At 34.2% G+C, this 18775-nt stretch overlaps 3 protein-coding genes across 4 annotated transcripts; all 3 read left to right on the top strand.

Moving 5' to 3' along the window:
* Positions 1-2077: 2077 nt before the first annotated feature.
* LOC105134090 (E3 ubiquitin-protein ligase At3g02290) lies at positions 2078-5253 on the top strand. 2 transcript variants are annotated; one of them, XM_011038373.1, is made up of 5 exons: positions 2078-2408; positions 2735-2800; positions 3695-4067; positions 4221-4330; positions 4621-5253. In XM_011038373.1, the coding sequence occupies exons 2-5, from the start codon at positions 2738-2740 to the stop codon at positions 4654-4656; spliced, it is 582 nt and encodes a 193-aa protein (XP_011036675.1). In that variant the 5' UTR covers positions 2078-2408; positions 2735-2737; the 3' UTR covers positions 4657-5253. The 2 variants fall into 2 exon arrangements, with proteins under 2 accessions (XP_011036675.1, XP_011036670.1); XM_011038368.1 differs by having other exon boundaries at positions 2086-2408; positions 2688-2800.
* A 2108-nt stretch (positions 5254-7361) lies between these two features.
* RLK4 (receptor-like protein kinase 4) lies at positions 7362-10331 on the top strand. Its single transcript, XM_011038385.1, has one exon. The coding sequence runs from the start codon at positions 7574-7576 to the stop codon at positions 10145-10147; it is 2574 nt and encodes an 857-aa protein (XP_011036687.1). The 5' UTR covers positions 7362-7573; the 3' UTR covers positions 10148-10331.
* A 1396-nt stretch (positions 10332-11727) lies between these two features.
* Positions 11728-12279, top strand: LOC105138256 (protein TRANSPARENT TESTA 12-like). Its single transcript, XM_011044306.1, has one exon. It carries the CDS (start codon positions 11728-11730, stop codon positions 12277-12279), a length of 552 nt encoding a protein of 183 aa, XP_011042608.1.
* The last annotated feature ends 6496 nt before the right edge of the window (positions 12280-18775 follow it).

The raw sequence follows: 18775 nt of genomic DNA, 5'->3' as shown, positions 1-18775 counted from the left end.
AATCCTTTTTAATATTAAAAAATTAAAGAAAAATGATCAAGTTTTAGTCTTTAGGATGTCCCTTTTTTTCAGGGCTTTGTTATTATTTACCCACGAAGGAATAAGAAAAGGCCTGGTTGGTTTAGTGGGAGCAGGTGCAGCAACTATGAAACATTGCATTAATGCAAGCCTCCCCAGTTCTTCTATGATTCATCCAATTTGATCAATCAATTTTCTTTGATGACTGGAGCAGTAACGAATGATCTTCGACGTTTCTGGATTTTGTAGAATAGATGGAATCATGGTTTTCAAACCTGGTATAGTTCAAAATCCAGGCTTTGAATTTTGATCAAGTTATCGGGTAATTTAAATTAATTTTTTAATTAAAACATTAGTATTTTAGTAAAAATTTAGATTTTAGATTTTAATTAGGTTATCGAATTGCAACATGATTTTTATGCGAGTTTTATAGATTAATTAAGTTATATTAGATTTTTTTTCCATGTTTTTCTCTAACTTGATTTAGTTTCAGTTTCAAGTCGATAAGATACTATGTAATAGATCAGATTTCAATATTGTGAATAGACTTTTCCTTTTTTTTTTTTAGTTTTTCTCTGTATTCAAGTAAATATAGATAATAAAAAATAATTACAGAAAACGAGTACTAGCATTGGCACGAGAGTACTATTGCTAGAGTATTTTTGTTAGAAATTTTTATTATTTGAAAAATTGATTTTATAAGAAGTAAATTCATGGAAAATATATTATTTTTCAATACTCAGCAGTACAATAAAAAAAAATAAAAGTGAAAAAGTTTATAGAATTTGGCCATACAATGAAAATAAAAAATAAACTAAAAAATAATTTATTAATTTTTATTTTTTAAATTTATTAAAATAACAAAGATTAAATTTGATAGATAAAAAGTTAAAAAATAAAATATTTTTTCTTCAATTTTATAAACTATTCTAAATAAAATAAATTTTAATATAAAGAATATAAAATATTTTTTAATATAAAAAATTAAAAAATGCTTTAAATATTTATAGTGCTAGACATGAAAATGCAAAATGAGAAACAGAATAAAGACACAGACAAAGAAACTCTAACCACATCAAAGAAGGTTATCTTTAGCCATCGTAAGGCTGTCAGTTGCCATACTTCCTCTTGTCTTGATTGAGTATTTGCACTCTCTATTTTATTATATAAGGGTCCCTTCATCATAATAATACCGATATATTACAGTAATTCTTTCATTTTCTGAATCCTATAATTTAAAGAGAAAAAAATAAGACATAAAAAATAATTTACTTTAATTAATTAGATGCATTTAGTTTTTTTGTCTTATATAATTTACTTTATCTCAATCTTTTAATTTTAATCTCAAAAGTGATTTTAAAAAAAAAAAAGTTATTGGATTATGGGTCACCTTTTTAAAAAAAAGTTATTGGATTATGGGTCACCAAGCATTCAACTCAATACTCTGCACTACATAAACGTACGAATTAATAACTTGTAAATGAAGAGTCCTTTAATACAAAAGAAAAGGTAGAGGGACAAAATCAAATACGAAAAAGAGTAGGAATTCAAACATTGCTGATGAATGCAACGATGGTATGCCGCGAGCCTAGTAATTTTTTTATTTTTAAGAACATGCATATTACTTTCCTAGGTTTTACATTGTGATTCAATCTATTTTTAAGAAATTTTTATTTTAATTTAATATTTTTGATATTTATAGCTTGTTTTAATATATTGATATAAAAATAAATTATTAAAAATAAAAAATTATTATTTTGCTACATCTAAAAAAATATTTTTAAAAGTAAAATTATGCGGGTAACAGTAACCACGCTCCCTGCTAAATTATTCAAAATAACTGCCGAGTGTTTTGACGCTCCCTACTCACCGAGCTTGTGAGATACGCTATTCCACTCGCGAATTGCATGTTAATGGCTGATGAGATACACAAGCATGCCTTTTATTTCTTTCTCCTTTTAGCACGACAGAAAAAAGGTTCCATGAAAAAAACAGAAGAAGTTGAATATACACAGTGTTGCATACCAGCACGTCAATGACGTCTTCAAGATTGGGGAGCAATTTATTTATCATTCTTGTTAAGGCTAAACCATAGAAAATTGACTGGAAAATAGACCAAACCCATCTACTTTCATATATACTTGACAATTTATCAATAATGATCAAGTTGCCATGATCTTTCTGAGATGCCCATTAATTAACTAGGCTAAAAGGCACGAGTCGACTCAGACCCGGACTCAATTGGATAAATGAGTGGAATGCAACAACAGAACAAAGTATAAAGCAACAAAGGTGAAATTACAAAATCACTGCACTATTCAGCTCCTCTCCTCCCTTTCCTTTCCTTTTCCTCTCACCGGATCGAATTTTGCTTCCGCATCTCTCTTCAGGTAAGCTTCACCCTTCTCATCATCTTCTTCCTCGTCTGATAGATTCTTCTTGCTTTATCATCCTTCTCGGTTACTGTTCAAATTACTGTTTTCTTTCTTTCCCGTCTATTACTGGCAAACCTTTCAGATTAGGGTTTATTTCCTCTCTTTGCCCATTTGGTTTCTGAATTCGAAGCATGATGTTGTGTGCTGATAACTTGTGTAGTGTTAATTTTGTGATTTTTAAGGTCATGTATGTGACTCGTTTTAACTTTGCTGTTCACTTGATGGAAATAACAGGAAGCTATGCTACAACCATTGGTTGAATAACAGTAATAAAATTGCAGGGAATGGGAGGTTGCCGTTGTTCTTCAAGGAAACCTCATTTACACGGAACGCCCGTGTATTACTATGTTAGTATTATTATTCATATCTTCGTTCTCCTGAGTATATATTGATGTCTGCTTATCGGGTTTTTTTTTTATGTTTATATTTTTTATAATGTTCTAGTAGATAGTGGTTGATTTTAATGTCGTGTGCTTATGGTGTCTCGGGTTTATTGAAGTGGATGTTGAGCGTTGAGAAATTTGGGAGTTGGATATAGCTGTTATTGATTCCCGAATCGCGTATAGGATTTGGAACTAGCAAGCAAGAGTCCTAGGATGTCTCTGGGGGTCTTGAACATGGGTTGATATTGTATGATACATGATGGCATTTGTGATTTGTACGTCTCGGTCTTGAATCAACTTTACTTGGATTGGAAAAGGAAAAGACACGTTTTAATTATGTTTTGAGATAATGGGAGAATTTCAGGGTCAGCATTGCACCTGTAGAGGACAAAGCATGTTATAACTCAGTTTTTTTAGCCTTGAATATGAGCTCAAAACCATGCCTCTAATTGTACCTTTCAAATTCTTGCACTATTTCACAATCTATGCCTTGTCTGACAGCAAGATAAATAGAGAAAATTCGTGATGCTCTTCAAATTTGCTCCATCATTTTTCATGAGTGATGTATTGATGGAATCGTAGTAAATATATTTCTATTTGACCATCAACGAAGAGGGGGGGAAATATTAGAGGTTTGAGGATTTTTATTGTCAAGATTCTGTCAGTGAAATGATGCAAATTGCCATGATAAAATAATCTTAGAAACACCCAAAGTTCTTGCATCCTTTTCCACACCATTTCACAACGACATGGCCTAACATTGCTTCCACTTTCAAGCGGAAATCTCTTGAAATGGAACCAAATGGGTTCTTTTGGCTAACAAAATACCATCTTGAAATTTAAAACACCCTTGTGCAGTGTCCACCAGCTTTGGAAGAGCATGAATCCTTAACATCTCACAACGGCGCAGCCTCTGCATTCACTGCAGGTCTCCTGGTCGAATTGCATTTGAATACATCAACGCCTGATACTTTCCGCCCCCCTCCTGCACCTCTGCCATATGATGTGATTTTGGGATGCCCACAGTCACCGTATTCTGAATCTGTTCAAGAAACAATTAGTCGCGGTAGTTTTGGAACGTTGGCAACATGTGAAGATCTTGATGAATTGGACTGCAAAACTCAAGCCAGTTCATTGCTTGTCTCTCCAAGGAAGTCAGAAGTGACAAAATTACATGAACCTGTTGCGTCCGCAACAGAAGAGGAAGATGCCTGTCCCATATGCCTTGAAGGTGCGGTGGTGCCATTTCCTAGAAGAAAATGTTATTTCCATTTTATTCTTTTATAGTGTTTCTGGATAGGTGGAAGCATAATCAAGGTCATGCCTGAAATGATGTGTGGTTTTCCTAAAGTAATTAGTCAGCGTTGTCTGCTTCCACTTGCAGAATATGACTTGGAGAATCCAAAACACTTAACAAACTGCGAACATCATTTTCACCTCTCCTGCATTCTAGAGTGGATGGAAAGGAGTGACACCTGCCCCATATGTGACCAGGTTTGTTTCTTGTAAAATGACTTTATGTGCAGTTAGCGGATGATTTTATTGCTATTATCACTGATGAGATGATTGATATAATCTGGATTTCTTGTGAATATCGCTTGCTAACCCCTGGTCAAAACCACACACCAATTTACTATTCAGTTGGTTGTTTTACATAGAAGTTGGAAGCACATACGAGGGGAAACATTTACTTTACTAGTGCTTTTGGTGGAATGACTCTGGTTCTTGCTATTGACACGATTCTTATATACGTTCATTTGCACTCTGCCTTTTTAATGTTACAGGAAGTAATATTGACCACAACTTCATTTAGTTGTTAATGCTCTTTGAGATGGAGGTTTATTTGTTGTTTCAATTAAGAGCTTGCCAACTTTAGTGGGCTGCAGATGGTGCCAGTTCTTTGTCTCACAACTGGTCAGCAGAGTGCCTCCTGGTTCATTTTTTAATTTGGTCTTACTTGGTTTGAAGGGTCAACTTATCATTAATGCGGTTCCTCTGGAGAAGTTCAGAGGTAAAGGAATGAAGTTTAGCAAAACATGGGAACAGGTTTCTCTCTGTTCGTGCCCCCTTGTCCTTGTTAATACTCTGGTTGCTAGTAATGAAATGGATCTGCAGACATCTACACGGTTGTTGAATTGGAGTACATGCAAACTCCAAGTTAAAAGCAAATGGTCTGTCCTGTCTTCCATGTTGCGTCAGCAAACTATTTTTCTGTTTCCTATGCATATTATCTTCTACTTGTTTGTCGTATGCTGCATATAGTTGTTCTTCTGCACCGGGTGATTTGTAAATTACGACTGTTAGTTTTTGGATGGATTCGGCATTTAGGATTAGATGAATGTATGAAAAGTGTAATGAACAATGAAAAGTTATACTGTATTTACATGAACTCAGATTGACACGGCATTAGAGATCTACGACACTACTGCTTAGTTTCAAGAAAAAATCCTGGATCACCATCCACTAAGATTCATGCTTCTGCATATCAATTCCTTGCATGTATGTTTCACATGCAGGATCCCAGATCTACCAGCACCTCCCCATACCCTTCTCTTTTCATTTACTTTTTTGGTTACATGAGTGGATGGTCTGTGAAATTGTTTCAGGCTGCTCAGTGCTACGTCAAAAGCTTGAAGTTACTGGTATTGTATAACAATTGTAATCCCTTCATCTAAATGCTTCTTTGGGAAAAACTACCTGAAGCCTACCTTCAAGGAACTTTCTTCCCTTTTTTAACCAAACTTCAAGAGGCGGCCATGCTCTGTGGTAGTTGCATTGCTACTTTTGGATCACCACACCGCGATCCACAGCAAAGCCCAAGAGACACTAGCTATTGCTAACTGGAGCTGTCATGTCCTCACAAAAAAAAAAAAAAAGAACAAAAGAGAAAGGGGACTTGCTAGATAGATCATTTTCTCCGGTAGTCGGTAGATGAAAATATCAGAGTGGTTTTGTGTCAGTGTCCACGCCAAACTTCGGCAACTTGTGGTGGTGAGAACCCCACCATCACACTATTCTTGGGATTAAGTAAAAGGCGGTCGTATTCGTCTGTCAATTTTTTCGTTTCAATGGCCAATCAGTAGATGCCGTAATTTTCAACTTCTATTTGAGGTTTTCATTTGATTTTTCATGCTGTCGACAGTTCCTTTTCTTTTTGATAAAAAAAGAAAGAAAGAAGGGCATCGGTGATTTTCAACAGCGGCTGCTTCTAGAGATGGCAGCACTAGTCAGTCTGTCCCCGCTGGTAAAATTTTATTTCGCAGGATTAAATATTTTTTAATCTATAATTATTTTTAATCTTTTTAGTTTTTCTTTTAGTTATTTTTAACTATTTATTTATTTATTTATTTATAAAAATAATTATTATTTTATTTAATTAGATAGTTGCATAAGTTTCTTAATTTATATTTTGAATTTTTCTTAAAAGAATATCTATTTTTTTCATGAAAAAAAAAGCATTCAGAGGGTTTCTTGGTGATTAAATTCCAATTTTCCATCACTTGGTGGTATAACTTGAAAACATCTTATGGGCAGAATTGCAAAGTAATGTCATGATTTTTAAAATTCTGATACAAGTTCTTAACTAAAGACATAATTAAAAAAAGTATTTAAGAAAATTTTTAAAATTATATGGAACACAAAGGTCAAAGTAGGTAGTAGATCGTTGACTTTAAGCACTTTTGAGCCAATAAAGTTCCTACACGATCTCTCAACTTTCTGGCATTGAGAACCACAAATCTCACCCATCCAGAACGCAACCCACGCGCGTAATTATTTTATGATTTTTCTCGAACAAGGTTTTCTGAAATGCATTTAAAAAATAATTTTGTTTTGTTACAAAGATACGGCGACCTCGTGAGTGGGTTTCAGCACTTTTGCCTGCCACCAAACCACACTATCCCGTAGACCTCCTCACCTTCTACTTCCGATTTACCAAAGTAACCCCCGCAAAAGCTTCTTATTACTATCTAGTCCTCCAAGCTTCTAATTACCAAACCAGCCCTACAAAACCGCTTCCCGTGTCTCATGTCCTTAAAACCACCCCTCACGTATTAAAATATACGTGTTATTTTAATATACCATAGAAAAATTATAAAAAATACTGAAAATTATATTAATTTAATATTTTTTATGGTAAAAAAAATACTTTAAATAAATGAGTGAACCATATTTTTAAAAAATGCCCTCATTTGCATCGCACGATATTAATCATAATAAATTCAGTAGTGCGATTAATCAAAGGCATGCATGATCAAATTAATCTAAGGTGTTTTAAGCAAGATATAGATTTCAAATGAAAGCGTACCATCAGTGAAAGAGAAATGAAATAATAATATATTTACAGGATCAAAGCAAAGTGATGAAGGGCATTTTTTGTAAATATGTGGTTTGATCCTGTTAATAAAAGCGCTTCTCAAATAAAAGATGATGGATTCAGTGCAAAATGTGTAAAGGACATTTTTGTAATTACGCAAGACTTCCAAGAAATTTAACTTTTTTGTCTGTAGCTTTGAGTACTCAAAGTGGCAGTTTTTTCAGATTTCCATAAAAAAATCTTCTGCTCACTCTAAAAAGTTGAAAGCTTGAATCAGAGACAGACTGCTCCCATCACTGAACCACCCACACAGCACAAAGATTTTATGTCATCTAGTAAGTGCAAAGATCATCATCATCAATGTCACCCTTCAAGTGAAAAAGTCATGCCTTTCTCCTTCAAGACCCCAAAGCCATGAAACAATGCCGCTGGTGATCAGTGAAATGACACTAGCCATCTTCTTCGCTTTCATCCTCTCCCTTCTCTTACCAACCTCAAATGCCTTGCTTGTTTCCAAATTTGCAACAAGCAACACATTTACACCATCAGCTCCCTGCAACCCAATACAAAGCAGTAGAAGCAAGAAATTAGAGACTGCCAATGTCCTTGTCACAGGACACTCAACCATTTCAAGCCTAAACAAGACATTCAATCTGGGTTTCGTTAACCCAGGTGGGAAACCCAATTGGTACCTGGCCATTTCGTATGCTTCAATTCCAACACCACCAATAGTTTGGGTAGCAAATCGTGAAAAACCCATTACCAATCTCACCTCTACAAGGCTAGAAATCACCGCGGAAGGCAAACTGGCCATCATTGCATTACCGGGTTTAACGATTTGGCAAAGCACAAACACAGAAGAAGCAAGACGCTTGCTCCTTCAAGAGAATGGAAATCTTGTTCTTTTATCGGCCGAAGGGTTGATTGTTTGGCAAAGTTTCGATTTTCCAACAGATACATGGCTGCCAGGCATGAATATTACAAGTGAAAGATCTCTAATTTCATGGAGGAGCATAAACGATCCATCGCCTGGTTTATTCTCTCTGAGGATAAACCCGCTAGGGTTTAATGAATTTGAGCTTGTTTATAACAAGAGTGCCAGGTATTGGAGTACAGGTAATTGGACTGGTGATGCATTCGATGGTGTACCTGAAATGACTATTCCTTACATTTATAAGTTCCATTTTTCGGATCCTTTCACGCCAAGTGCATCCTTTTGGTACACAGAGAGGGAATTAGATGGTGGTTTAAGGCCACCATTGACTAGGTTTCAAGTTGATGTTATTGGGCAGTTGAAGCAGTACACTTGGACTCAGCAGAATGAGTATTGGAACATGTTTTGGTCACAGCCAGACAATAAGTGCAGAGTTTATGGATTATGTGGGAATTTGGGTGTTTGTAATAGCACATTGTTAAAGCCTTGTGTTTGTGTTTCTGGGTTCGTTCCTGTTAGTGATTATGATTGGGAGTCTGAGGATTATACTGGTGGTTGTGTCAGAGAGAGGAGGGATTTGTGTGAAGAGAGTGATGGGTTTAGGGAGGTTGGTGTTGTGAGATTTGAGGGAGCGGCTATGGTGTCTTTTGGGGGGACTAGGAATGTTTGTGAGAGGACTTGTTTGAGTAATTGTTCATGTATCGGTTTGTTTCACGATGGGAAGACAAACTTGTGCAAGAATCTATATGGATCTTTGTTGAATTTGAGAAATTCCAGTTCTGATAGTACTTTTCAAGATGTGTTATATGTCAGGGTGCCGAAGGAGGGGATTGTGAGGAAGGGTGTGTCGAAATCTGTGCTTTTGATTGGTAGCATTGGTGGGTCAGTTGTGCTTTTGGGGTTGGTGGCAGGGATGCTGCTGATTTTGAGAAAGAGAAGAAAGAACGGCAAGGGTGTGGAAGGAGATGGTGTGTTTCCAGGGTTGAATTTGAAAGTGTTCACTTATAAAGAGCTTTGTGCTGCAACTCGAGGCTTCTCGGATAAACTTGGACATGGTGGATTTGGGGCAGTGTTTCAAGGCGAGTTGTTGGATTCTACTCTTGTTGCTGTGAAACGCCTTGAAAGGCCAGGCAGTGGAGAGAAAGAGTTCAGGGCAGAGGTGTGTACTATTGGAAACATTCAGCATATCAATCTTGTCAGGCTTAGAGGATTTTGCTCAGAGAGTTCTCACAGGCTTTTAATTTATGATTACATGCCAAATGGCCCTTTGAGTGCGTATCTGCGACGAGATGGTCTGAATTTGATCTGGGATGTTAGATTTCGTGTAGCAGTTGGTACTGCTAGAGGAATTGCATATTTACACGAGGAATGTAGAGATTGTATTATCCATTGTGATATCAAGCCAGAAAACATCCTTTTGGATAGTGATTACACAGCTAAGGTATCTGATTTTGGCTTAGCAAAGCTTATAGGTCGCGACTTCAGTAGAGTATTAGCTACCATGAGAGGTACCTGGGGCTATGTTGCACCAGAATGGATATCTGGTGTGGCAATTACCACGAAAGCAGATGTTTATAGCTACGGAATGACATTGTTGGAATTGCTTGGAGGCCGTAGAAATGTAGAGGCACCGCCATCTGTTCGTGGTGCTGGTGGCAGGGAGGGTGAAAAGGCAGAGAAATGGTTTTTCCCTCCATATGCTGCACAGAAAATAATCGAAGGCAATGTGGCAGCAGTGGTGGATGATAGGCTAGGCAGCGCATATGACATTGAGGAAGCTCAGCGTGTTGCCTCGGTTGCCGTTTGGTGTATACAGGATAACGAGGAAATGAGGCCTACAATGGGAATGGTAGTGAAAATGCTAGAAGGGGTAGTCGAAGTGCCCACTCCTCCACCACCAAAATTGCTACAAGCACTGGTGTCCGGGGAGTCTTATCATGGTGTTCAGATAGATTCTGGTAAGGGAGTATCTATAGGTGGTGATTGTTGTGGTGATAATGCAGGGGTATATAGTTATGGTTCACCTTCATCTCTTGGTAATGCCTCTTCACCAGCTAAATGAAAATGTGAAAGTTAACTGACAAGCGTCCTGGAGATTGGTGGATAGCTGAGGAAAAACTAATTCCTGCTCCCCCTCCCCTCCCATTTTGCTTTCATTTTAGGTGAATTGTAGCCTTGAACGGTATCAGAAATGTAAATGGAATTGCTTGTTGCTCAAATTTTCAAGCTCTTCAAGATTCTATTGTCCCATTATTTATGCTGCGTCCGTTTCATATTTGATGATCATTCGTGTGCCAAGAGCCGAGATTCATTAGATCTGTCATGCTTCTTAAAATGAACGTTATTTGTACAATTGAAGACCAGCACACGTCATTCCAGTGATCACAGATTCGAAAAGGAGGAGAAAGTTGGGCCTGGATGGCCATGTTTAGCTATTGGTGTTTATTGTTTGCAGTGTTCCCCTAGCTAAAAGTCAACCACTCACTGGTGGCCTGTCAACTTCAAAGTGGCATGTGCTTCACTGGAGTTTGTTTTACAGCGTGACTATTTTTTTTATATTAAAATATATATTAAGATTTACAGCGTGACTATTTTTTAAATAATTTTTTATATTAAAATATATATTAATAATATTTTTTTACTTTTTAAAAATTATTTTTAATATTAATATATTAAAAAAATCTAAAATATATTAAATTTTAATAAAAAATTAAAATTTTAAAAAATATAGTTATTCCCAAGTGGGTCCTGATAGCCGGCTTCACTTTCTTCTTTCTTTTCATGTTTTGGCAATTGGCAGGAGAGGTCTTGTGGGTCATGATCACCATTTGACAATCCCTCAGGTAGACAGGCAGTTTTAATATTAATATATTAAAAAAATCTAAAATATATTAAATTTTAATAAAAAATTAAATTTTAAAAAAATATAGGTTACATCATATTCCCAAGTGGGTCCTTATAGCCGGCTTCAATTTCTTCTTTCTTTTCATGGTTTGGCAATTGGCGGGAGAGGTCTTGTGGGTCATGATCACCGTTTGACAATCCCTCAGGTAGACAGGCAGTTCAAGGATAAAGAAGAGGGCAGACAGGGAGGGATTATACGGTGTATGCCCCATAACGTTTTGTCAAATACTGTCCATTACCTGCCTAACCGTTTGCTTTGTTCTATCCAAACATACCAATGAGCAGAGCCCCTTTTGAGCCTCCTGCTGTGTGCTGTGAATCGGGTTCATGAATGCCCTTTTCAACCCTCTCTAGCATAAAGAAAACACGCCACCATCATTCTTATTTTTGTCAAAAAGAACATCCTATATTCTCAATGCCACGAAAAACCTCAACGTTCTTTTTAAACACAGGTATCTTCTCTTTCTGGCCCTTCTAAATGCATCTGAAAGCATGGAAAATTTTGTGGTTTCCATTTCATATTTTCATTTAGACTATCACGAAGCACGAGTTATGAAGTTAGATAACGGGTTGGCTCAGTTGACAAATGGATACTCTCTACGTCACCAACAGGATTTAACTTTGAAATCAGAAATTTCATAAATCTTATAGTTAATAATTTATTTGAGAATATAATTATGGTTGGTTTTTTAATAATTTTTCATATTAAAATACATGTAAATTTTCTTGGGATTGGACATGCAAAGATCATGGATAATTCAGTTTGTTGCTTGCTTATTCCTGTTGCCTCTCTATATATTTGCCACTCCAATCCTAAAACTCCTTGGACAACGAAAAGATGTAGCAGAGCTTACCGGCAAATTTACTATTCGAGTTATTCCTCAAATGTTCTCATTAGCCATCAATTTCCCTACCCAAAAGTTCTTGCAGGCACAAAGCAAGGTTGGAGTTTTGGCATGGATTGGTTTTGCAGCTTTGATCATGCACATTGGAGTGCTTTATCTCTTCGCTAACGTATTCAAGTGGGGGTTGGTTGGTGCTGCCATTTCTTATGACGTCTCTCAGTTTGGGTCATTGCTTTGGGTCAGTTGGCTATGTGGTTGGTTGGTGCAAGGAAGGAAGGACAGGATTGTCTTAGTTTGCCTTCAAGGACATTTGGGCCTTTGTTCGGCTCTCTACAGCTTCAGCTGGATCCTTTTCCTGCAGATTTGGTATTTTATGGCCATAATTGTTCTCACTGGACACCTTGAAGATCCTATCATCGCGACTGGGTCACTTCCCATCTGGTGAGAAATCCCTTTGCTGAATTAACACTTCCTGTTTGCATTCAGTATCTCACAGTAGCAAAGAAAAAGAAAAAAAAAGAGTTGAAAACATATTCCCAAGCAAATCTTAGAAGCACCTTGAGAGAAGCAGAAACACCATTTCCTGTTTGATTATAGGAGACATGCTACAGAACTATTATTGGTTTATTGATTTTGGCTGCGCTTCAGCATGAACATCGATGGTTGGGAAGGCATGTTGTTTATTGGAATCAATGCAGGCATAAGGTAAAGCTAACCTTACCTCATTTTCTGGCCCCCTTTTATATATATATATTGTACTGATCGAACCAACGCAAGCATCTGAACAGGTTTATTCTTTACATTACCATCTACTGTTATTCAAAATGTAAGGAAATTTCTCTGTAAAGAATCAGTCAGGGCAGAACTGGCCTAACTAGTCGAATTAAACAAAAAATAACAATACGAGCGACATACATTTCTCCTAACACGATGAAAATTTTTCTTGCATCGAGCATTGCATTCGTTTCCCAAAGTCATTTCAAGAATTAGACAGTGTATTAAACAATGCAGAATAATAATTGTTTTTAAAGCATTTTTCATTTTAAAAATAAATTAAAATAATATTTTTCATTTTAAAAAAATTATTTTAACATCAGCATACCAAAATTATTTAAAAATATTAATTTCAAATAAAATAATTAAATTTTTAAAAAAATATTTCGGAAACCCAATGTAAATCATGCATGTAGGTTTTGTCCTCTACAAATAATGTTGCTTCTTTATATGGAAGGAAGGGGTGAAAATTAAGGAAGGGAAAACGAGATGAAAAGCTCCTCCTCGTGTTTGGATGGAGAGAAAAAGGAGCAGTGAAAATCAAGAAAAATTTGTTTTACCTTGGCTTGGATGCTTGAAGAAACATGATGGGAAATTTTGAGGAGTGCAATTACATTTAAAACAAAATAATCTTTTTATGAAGTGAAATTTGTAGATCTAACACTTCAAATCAAATTCTGATAAATAAATAAATAACCCACTTCCTCTGCAAGTCGGAGAGAAAAGATTCTGCGGATTGAGTACGATTTTCTCTTCATCTTCCGTTTCTCCTCTGATCTTAGAAGGGAGAAAATGACGACAATCCGGCTTCCCACTTTCCCTCGTTCCAAACACGGCGTTTCATGTTTTGTTCTCTAGATTCCTTGTCCGCATCAAGTTTGGGGGCGTTCTGGTATTTTCTGAAAACGGAACCCTCCTCTGCAATTCTTTATAGTCTTCCCACCTTTTCTTATGACCCACTTTCTAAATGTCTAATATCACCAATGCCACTCAAATTCTGTTTATTCCCGGGCCTCGCTTTCGTCTTTCGGTAATTACCATACTAACCCCGTTTCTCACTTTGAGTAACGGCGACGTAGCCCATGTAACAATCCCTGTCCTCTTTTTTCGAACGCCAACTTTTCTTTAATTTCGAAATCACACTCACAAAATTCAAAAACATGATTGAATCAAAAAACAAATACTACCATTATAGATATTATTCACAGTTCACCTATTTATCAATATTAATTTAATAAGATCTTTCACCGTTGAAAATTCTTAATCTGACCGTGTGCTGTTGTTTTCTTCATCTTATTAGGTCTTAATTTTTAAAATATACTAGCTACTTGGTCAATGCTTCGTCATCAGTTGGGTAAAAAAAATATATATAAAAAAATAAATATATAAATCTTTTCAACATGATTTTTACAACAAAAAAAATTCTTTTTGTAAATTAAAAATTTATTACATGTATTTAATTAAGTAGATTAAAAATCATTTGTGTCACTGAATATATATAAAAAAAATTGTTAATAATAATCAATGACTAAATAAAAAAATTATGAGATAGATACAAATCAAAATATTTGATATTGCAGCACGAATCATGTATCCGATTATATTTGATGGTTTTGTTTCTTATAATAATCAATGACTAAATAAAAAAATTATGAGATAGATACAAATCAAAATATTTGATATTGCAGCACGAATCATGTATCCGATTATATTTGATGGTTTTGTTTCTTATAATTATTTTTATATATGATCAAATGATAATAAAAGCGCATACACGTATAAAAGAGATCGAATAAAATCCAATATATATAAAGCCTATCGATATTAAAAAAAGAAATGTTATTGTTTCATGTGAAAAAATTAAATAATATTTAATTAAAAATTAAATTGAAAAGTTAAGAGTTTGACATTGATTTAGATATTTAATTTTGAAATGTGAAGTTATGAATCCTATTATATTTAATAATTTTATTTTTTTAAATTAATTTTTTATTTAACAAAAAATAAATGCATGACAAAGAAATAAAATATATGAAGAGATGCGCGCGCACACAAAAGACTACTAGTATAAAAAAAAAAATTGCAATCTTATTTGTAAATTATGTAAAAATTAAGCCATATTCTATTAAGAAACATTATAAAAATCAATCTAATTTATTTATTTTAAATAACCTCAATTAAAACTCAATATTTTTTAGGTTAGACATTTTATGCACACATTTAATCAATATATTTTAATTAATTAATATTTATTTCTTTTTTTTTTAAAGAAAGTAAAGCTAAAAAGGAACCTAGTGTGTCTGGCCTATTAACAGAGAAGGTAACACGTATGGGTCTATAAAAATAGACCGGTGTGCTGGATTTTTTTTTGATAAATAGATAAATAATAAATTACATGTTATTTATTTAAAAAAAAAATTAAAGAAAATTGCATGCCTGCACATAATTCAACCAACACAGCAATGATTAAAAAATAAAAGAATATTTTTTATTTTAAAATTTATTTTTCAGCTTATTTTCATCTAAAAATCCTTATAAAAACTTTTATAACATTAAAAAAAACATTTTATCAACTAAAAAATCCTAAAAAATAACCTACAAACACAGTTAAATTGATACAAAATTATTTCTCATGACCTCGAACTATTTTTTAAAAAAACATAAAGATTTAAAAACATCTTAGTGGGATATTTCTTGTGAAATGAAATTCATTAACATTAAAATTAATTTTTTTTATCATTAAAATGTAACCAGCTAAGAACTTTCCATAATAACCCCAATTTTCTTTTATCTTCTTTTATCACGTTCATTGTAACATAGTATTGCAATTTAAAGTACATGGATTTTACACATTTACAGCAACATATTTTCACCGCATGGGACTTCTATGTTTATATATTACCTCTGGCACAAAAACAACTTCTTTTTTTCTGTCTTTCATATTTCCTCAAACAAATCAACTATTATATGATTCCAAAATATTCAGTTATGGGATGATTGAGCTAGTTATGGCATAAAACCAACACATTCATATTAATGCAAATCGAACCTAAAACCTAGTCCACGTGATTATAGAGGTTGAAGAAAAACTAATTAAGATATACATGTTTAATTTAGGTTTACACACTACTCGGTTATAAAATCATACTACATAACAAAAATACAACAAAAAATAAGTATTGATTTCATCAAAATTATAAACGTGATATCCATTATTTGTTATGTCATTTTGAGGTACCTAAAATTTATATAATACTCACTTAATTAGCTTATATACATAATATTTACTATCATTACTTTTATGTGAAATTATTCCTAATTCACACAATTTATATAATTTAAGAACACAACATCTTCTCTTGCCAAACCAACACTTGTTCTGTTTCTACGTTATGGATTTTTGTAATTTCCCATTAACCAGGGCACATGTCACAATAATCTCATGGACTGGTTTCTCTAATTTTTTATTAATCAAGAAGTTGTTCTATTTATCAGGGATCAAAATCCCCATTTGCCCATTAACCAGAACATCGATTCCGTCGGGTAATTAATCAAAACAATAATCTCATTAATCAGGAAATTAATATCTTTATTTACCTATTAACTAGGATATTAATCTCATTATTAAAATAACTAGTTTTTAAATCACCCATTAAGCAGCTATCAGTTTTTTTATCAGGATAACTAGTTTTTTCAATAATTTAATATTTATCAAATAAAATTACTATACATTTAAAAAAAATTACAAATACAATTAAATAATATTTAAATTTTAAGATGTCAATCACTTACCTAACTTTGCGTGAAATGGTTCCCTGCTGAACGAGGATTACAACATCTCCAAGTGATAAAGTAAACTTTTACCCTTAACCAATCAAATTTTTTTGGCAATTCCTATTTTCCCCCTTGTGGCCGGTTCTAACCATCTTCAAATTTTCAAATTCTCTCAATCATTGCGTGAAATGGTTCCCTGCTGAACGAGTATTACAACATCTTCAAGTGATAAAAGTCCTTAACCAATCAAATTTTTTTGGCACTTCCTATTTTCCCCTTTCTGGCCGGTTCTATCCATCTTCAAATTTTCAAATTCTCTCAATCTCCTTCCTTTGAGTATTGCGTTGATGGTGTTTCCCACTACCTAGATTAATCTGACTCAAACCCCTTCGATTTTTATAGGATTTTCTCTGAAGTTTTGTAATTAAGTTAGAAGAAAACCTCCTCCCTCCTCTTTTTTTTCACTCTTGCTGCCGGTTCGGAGTATTTTTTTTAGTCAAATCTTTTAACAATTATAATTTGACCTATTTTGCTTAATTATTATATTCTGACCCCATCTTTTCTTCTCTTAACAATAATGTCGTTCTTTCTTGTATTTATTTTAATTCCATTATTTGTTATTTAATTTTAAATCCTCAATTAAAAAGAATGTGGATGGTATCCTGGATCTCCTCACTTGGACTTCAATCTTTGTTATTTAATTTTAAACCCTCAATTAAAAAGAATGTTATCCTGGATCTCCTCACTTGGACTTCAACAGTTACTAGGTTCGGTCCTTGCATTTTAATTTGTTTTCTTTTGAGACCTTTAAGTGGCGGAATTGTAATCGTGTCTTCTCTCTTCATCTCTCTCTCATCTCATTTCCTTTTCCTCCTACTAAACATAAATCAACCACGACCTCCATGGAATGAAGCCCTCATCAACACCCAAAACAAACCTCGCATTCCCTTCCCTTCTCTTTATCTCTCTCTACGCATTGAAGTGGAGAACAAGAACGGAAGAAGCCTGAAAAGAGAGGGTGGTGATGTATTATTATAATTGTCATGGAGTTAGTAATGCAGCAACCAGTGACAACCATTAATGGTGGAACCTTCCTTGGTTCAAGGGTCCTTAAAACCCATGCCACCATCATGCCAGTTTTTCCTTTCCTTTCTTTCAATTTTTCGATGTGTTTTTTTTTTGGTTTTTAAGTTTTGGGTTTTGTTTTTGCTTATTTAGATTTGTTTGGCTATTTGGGTTTCTGATATTTTGTTATTTAATGGATTTTCTGGATTTTTTTCTAGGTTTTTTATTTGACCATGGTTCTATTCTATTGTGCTTCATTGACGCTGTCTACGTCCATCTTGATTTGTTTCTATTTGTTTGTTTGATATCTGGAGTCTTTTTTAATTGAATTGAAACAAAATTGCCTTATTTGTTTCACTAATCTCTTTTTTCCCCTTCACAATCATCAGTGCTATCAATCTGGGCTCCACGTCCCTTCTACTGAATCCTGAGCTGATTTTGTGTCTATTCACAAGTATCCCTTTTCCAATTATTTGTACTTTGAGTTTGTTTTGCTTATTGTTTTTTTTTCTATTAGTGTACTCTCTTTGAGCCCACCTCTGAGAAATGCATTGTGATCATTCCTTATCTTGATTGTACGGTAAAGACAAGATTTAATTTATGTGAGTTTGCTTTGAAAGTGATTATTTCTTTTTACAGAGGAGTAGGGTCAATGAGAAAGCGAGTATGTCATATAATTTAGTTCCTGGTTCTAACAAGGTAGGCTGAACACAAGTTTTAGTAAGTTAGCTAGATGTTGAGGTTTTCTACATAATTATTTTTGGATTTTAGGTTATATTTTCTAATGTTTTCTGGTTGATAAGGTTTTGATTCTATATTACGCGATTAAATGTTGGAAACAGCTTTGACATCAAGCACTGGTGAGTGGTTTCTAGGGCTCTTTCATACTGTTTGTTTGAAGCCATCCTAATTAGTTTCATTTCTCTCTTTTTTTTTCCTCTTCTTGCCTCTCTTCCAACGTTATTTGTTTGTTTTTTTAGCTTTTTCAAGATTTTGGTGAAATGCTTTGTTCTTTTCTTGGATCTTTTTCTTGTATGGTGGGTTTGATAGAACTGTTTGTTGTCCTTTTTTCCCCCCCTTCCCTGTTTCTATGACATTACTAACAGTTTAGGGAAGTTTTCAGCAATGCCGTGAAAACGTTTCATTCCTCCATAAATAGATTGCCTTCAAATGAGTTGTTAATATATTTTACTAAGATTAATATATCATCTTCCCACTCTTTTCTCTTATTCTAATTGATTTTTTGTTTTTATGTGCTGGGTGATTTCTCTTAGCCTTTGCCTCTAAAGTTTAGGCTATCATAAGAAGTGCTTTTCATTTTTTTGGCT

The sequence above is a fragment of the Populus euphratica genome, unplaced genomic scaffold (assembly GCF_000495115.2).
Source record: "Populus euphratica unplaced genomic scaffold, PopEup_1.0 scaffold2.1, whole genome shotgun sequence".
NCBI classification, from domain to species: domain Eukaryota; kingdom Viridiplantae; phylum Streptophyta; class Magnoliopsida; order Malpighiales; family Salicaceae; genus Populus; species Populus euphratica.
This window is presented reverse-complemented; position numbering and strand designations above follow the sequence as displayed.